The following is a 4,649-nucleotide window of genomic DNA, read 5'->3' on the forward strand; positions in this document are numbered from 1 at the left end:
AGCAAGTTCAATTCTAGATGAAAATTTCATTTACTGCCTTGGCCAGTAGCCGTTAAAATTACATGCTGAGTTGAAGCACTTGATGAGTTGTCGCATGTCGAGTAGTCCGTCTATGAGTGTCGAGTGGTCCGGCAAAGACACTTAATGACAAGCCAAAATAAGGGGAGCAACTGATTCGAAGACTAATATGTCACTTCGCTGCTTCCCGTTGTCTGTTGTATCGCATCTGTGGTCGCAATGGACGCAAAATAAAATATGATAATTATTGTTATTAAGGGCTCGAACACATTCACCACCTGACAAAGAATCGGAACTGTAAACTGCGTGTTGATGTTTGGTCTTCATCAACAAGGCAAAAATATGCGGTGTACAGGTAATCAACAATAACATCTCAAGGTTCTTGCATTGCACTGTAAACTTACAAAGACATTACGTTCTCAAACTATGCAGTTGGTTTGAATTTTTGTTTTGTTTTTAAAGAATGTTTGTTAACGGTTCATTTTTTTTAAAGAATCTGTCACTTAAAATTTTATTTCAAGATTTTGCGGAAACGTTTAGTGGTTGGATATAACTTTAATTTTTGTAAAGATAACACCAACTAAGTTTTTCTTTTTTTAAACCCAATCAAATGTAGGCAACCATTAGTCATATAGTTATACGGTGCTGATGATTATAAGGCTTCATAGTTTATCGTTAGGCATTGCAGCTTAACCTACGCCTATCTAATCTAGGACATTCAGTATCCAGGGAGAGAACAACAATTACAGGCTGCATGTGAGAGGGTACAGTGGTACAGCTGGCGATGGACTAATTGAAAGTTCTGTCGAAGGCACTGTCCATAACAACATGCAGTTTACCACCAAAGACAGAGACAACGACAACTCGTAAGACATTTTATAATTTGCTAAATTCTTTCTGTCAAAACGTTTCTTTTTTGTTTCAGTAACAATCTCGACATGATATTTTGCTTTGTACAATTCTTTCTTAGGCTCTAATATGACGTTTATTCTGTACATTTGTAAGAGCTATGCTATAGTTATAACTTATAACACAGATGACATGGCTAGTCTATAAACAGTGATGTACGCGCATACAAAAAATATTGACGCCGTCAGCGTAAACGCAAACGTTCGAAAAACCATACGCCGTATGCGTCAACGTAACTTGTAAAAAAAAGTTGGCGGCGTCAGCGCACACACTAGCGTAAACTCATTTTGTTTGCTAGGTGCCAAACATTCACACGGTATATACCACTCGAAACAAACAAGTTTTATTTTGAATTTCCACGAAGAAACACAAGCATCTGAAAGTGTTCATCTGACATTTTGCTGCGTTTTAGTTTCAATATGTCTTTGCCCATTGAAAACATTCTTTCAACTGCAGCGCTGGAAGGTATTGGCGTGTTGAAGCGAAAAAAAGACATTAAAAAGTGTGCGTTGACGCTATACGCTAAAAAACCGCAAAAACTTTACGGTGTAGCCTCAAGCGACAACTATCCAAAAAAATGTGGAGTAAGCGTTAGCGTAAACAAAAAGTGTACGGCGTAGAATTTGCGACGTATACGTACATCTCTGTCTATATATAACGTTAGAGCTTCTTGAATACAATTAATAGACCCATTGTTCTATTTTTTCTTCTTCTTTCAACCATATGCGACTGAGTGTCAATCCTTTTTACCACTCCAGATTGAGACGTCTACCCAACTATATTAACTGGCTATTAGAACGCAGTCGGTCTTGGTTCTATTTTAAGGTGTTGCAACCGTTCCGAATCCCTGTATTTAAGTAAATAATTTCGATTTTATGTTTTATATTTGTCGTTTTTATCTTTTCCTGCGATGTTCTAGCCAATAATACTTTATCTTTGATGGTCGGAAACAAAACATAAAACTGAATTAAAAAAAAACATTTAAGACTTCTAGGTCTTCCCCTCCATTAGTTGGGTGATACATTTGATCCATTCGTTGACGAAATAATTTACGCTCTGTTTCTCAAAACACGGAACAAGGAGTTGCCATCACTGTCACCATCATCAGCCAATAATGCCACTGCTGGCAGATGACCTCTACATAATATGTTTTCACATTATTATGTCTTTCACTGTTCTCATCTAGGTGATACCAATCTTTTCTTCAATGTCATCGCGTCATCTTCTTTGCGGTCATTCTTCAGTTATTTTCGCATCTTTTAGTGTTGTGTTCAATCTGTGGTTATTTTGGCCCACCTGCTGTCAGCTATTCCGGCCATAGGCGCCGACTCCGGGGGGGCGGAGGGGCGGCGTCCCCCCGTGAATTTAGCTCGAGGTAGCTGCCCCCCCCGCTAATTATTTAAAAAAAATTACTAAATCAAATGTTTCCAAGTTCAGATTTGCGTTAGTTTGACCAGCATCTGGACTGGAAACTCAGTGGGCAACATGAGGCCAAACAGTTGGTACAACAGTTGGCCAACAGTGGGCCAACAGCCAAGTAACTAACTCTGTTGGCCCACTGTTGGCCAACTGTTGTACCAACTGTTTGGCCTCATGTTGCCCACTGAGTTTCCAGTCCAGATGCTACTATTTAGTAGTCCATGGTTTGACCTTCCTTGCGGATCGATCTCAATTAAAAGATCTACTTGTTGCAACAAGAGCGCTGCTCCTAAGATAACAAAAGAAACAGAAGTACGGTAGCTGATAAACGCCAGCATGGTGCCGTTGAAGCATAGTAACAATGATTGAAAAACGTTTTTCTTGATTTCTTCCGCTTTGTTTTTTCTTGGGAGTGTCAATAACGAGGTGCGGTTTGCAGTTTGCTCAGTTTCGTATCTACGCGTATTAAGAGCTAAAGTTTAAAGTGACCATCATATAATTCGAAGTAGCCTACAGGCCTCGAAATTCGTTTTTGTTGACGGCGGACAAACGTGTCCGGTCTGAGCAGCTATCTCGGCGGACAAATCAAGTCTCACGGCGGACACACCAGTTTTAGCCGTCGATCATCATGCTTAATCACTTTATCATGATAATTATTCTTCGCACGGTTTTAGAAGGCTTTTCAAAAAATCAGTGAAGTCACTCTGAAAGGCTTTCATCAGACCAACGACTTGCGCTTGATGAGTCAAAGCGCCGTGTAGCTGGTCAATACATCACATAACTGATTAACTTCCACCGAACGAGGTCGTGTGGCTTATTACGTCACAATGCTCTGGGCAGGAGTCGAAATTTCTGCACCAACGCTACTATTTTCTGCTGTGCAAAGTTTCACAGGCTTTTTTCTTTAAGTTTATTTTTGCGTGTCATGTGAGCGAAAGCGAATTTTCCTTGGGTCTTTTCTTTCTTACTGTAATACCAAAACTTAACAAATTTTGTTGCATCTTGCTGTAATAACCTACTCGTATAATCTAATTTAGTAACCAACCTTGCCGTATCATTATTACTCGGAGATCAAACCCAGACATTGTGACGTAAAACTTGAACTAAATTGCGCGTGATTAGTGTAGAAGTACCTGTACTCCTATCGATTCTTAGCGAAGAATTCACCTTTGTTACACTGATTCAATGTTGATGACATCGTTGAAGCAACGTAAAAATCGAAAATTTTCCCCCTTGAATGAAAGCTAAGGGATGCGATACAGTATTCACATTTTCTATGATGCGCGCTAGAATGCGCTGGAAAATATATTATCGCAACAATTGTTCGTGCTATGCAATGACGATTTGTATCGCTAGTTCCTATGTTATTTCTCGGCGGACAAATATGACCGATCTAGATGGTACTTCCCGCGGACATCACATGCTGTGACGGTGGACATGTCCGCCGTGAATTTCGAGGCCTGAGCCTACATTATGAAGCTTGACGATATACAATGGCAGATAGACGCAAACAAACATCAATGCTGACAAACAAACATCAGCATTTTGAATGTAAGCAATCGGTCGGCTAGAAAGTTTGCCCCCCCGGCACTTTTAAAAACCTGGCGCCTATGATTCTGGCTACATGTCCCGCTTATTGCTATTTTAGATTTGTTGCTGTTACAATAACATCTTTGATATGTGTTTTGGTGATGTTCTCATCTAGGTGATGCCAATCGTTTCTTCAATGTCATCCCGTCATCTTCTTTCGGTCGCCCTCTACTGTAGCTCTATTTCATCACTATATTTTTATGATAAGAAATAAAATTCTTCAGTGGATGATTTTGCTACTTTTACACTGCTTTTACAGCAGACGAAATTGCGCTACAAATAACGAAGGAGGTTGGTGGTTCAACGCTTGCTGGGGATCTTGCTTAAACTGCAAATTCGGTTCAATTGTTTGGAACCTTTCCAGAAAAATTTCTTCTACGATGAAACTTCTGTGTGATTAAACAATTTGTATCAAAACGACAGCTTTTACCTTGCAAACTTTTTACTTTTGGACAACGATCAACATGGACTTTTCTTGATTGTAAAAGTTAAAAAATCAATGCACTTTCAGACCGTGTGGATTTGAAAATAAATCATTGTTGTATGTCAGGCAGCTAGACCATTCCATTTAATCGAATGGACACTTTGTTTGTTTGTTTGTTTGTTTATCTTTATCCTGCATTGCGGGAAAGCGGACTTGAGCGCTATGCATCGGTGCACGCCTTCCGACGTACACCTGACCCACGCTGCAGCCGACGACAATGTCTGTTTCC

General features: G+C 39.8%; 1 protein-coding gene across 1 annotated transcript in view; it reads left to right on the forward strand.

The window, feature by feature from the left end:
• Nucleotides 1–4,402, forward strand: part of LOC145772575 (fibrinogen-like protein 1) — a 17,898-nt gene extending 13,496 nt beyond the window's left edge. Inside the window, exons 3-5 of the mRNA XM_082584437.1 lie at nucleotides 277–373; nucleotides 732–884; nucleotides 4,196–4,402. Coding sequence (XP_082440563.1) covers nucleotides 277–373; nucleotides 732–884; nucleotides 4,196–4,337 — 392 coding nt within the window. The 3' untranslated portion in view covers nucleotides 4,338–4,402. The remainder of the gene's footprint in view (nucleotides 1–276; nucleotides 374–731; nucleotides 885–4,195) is intronic.
• Nucleotides 4,403–4,649: the final 247 nt, after the last annotated feature.

This window comes from Aplidium turbinatum, chromosome 6 (assembly GCF_918807975.1).
Source record: "Aplidium turbinatum chromosome 6, kaAplTurb1.1, whole genome shotgun sequence".
NCBI classification, from domain to species: Eukaryota; Metazoa; Chordata; class Ascidiacea; order Aplousobranchia; family Polyclinidae; genus Aplidium; species Aplidium turbinatum.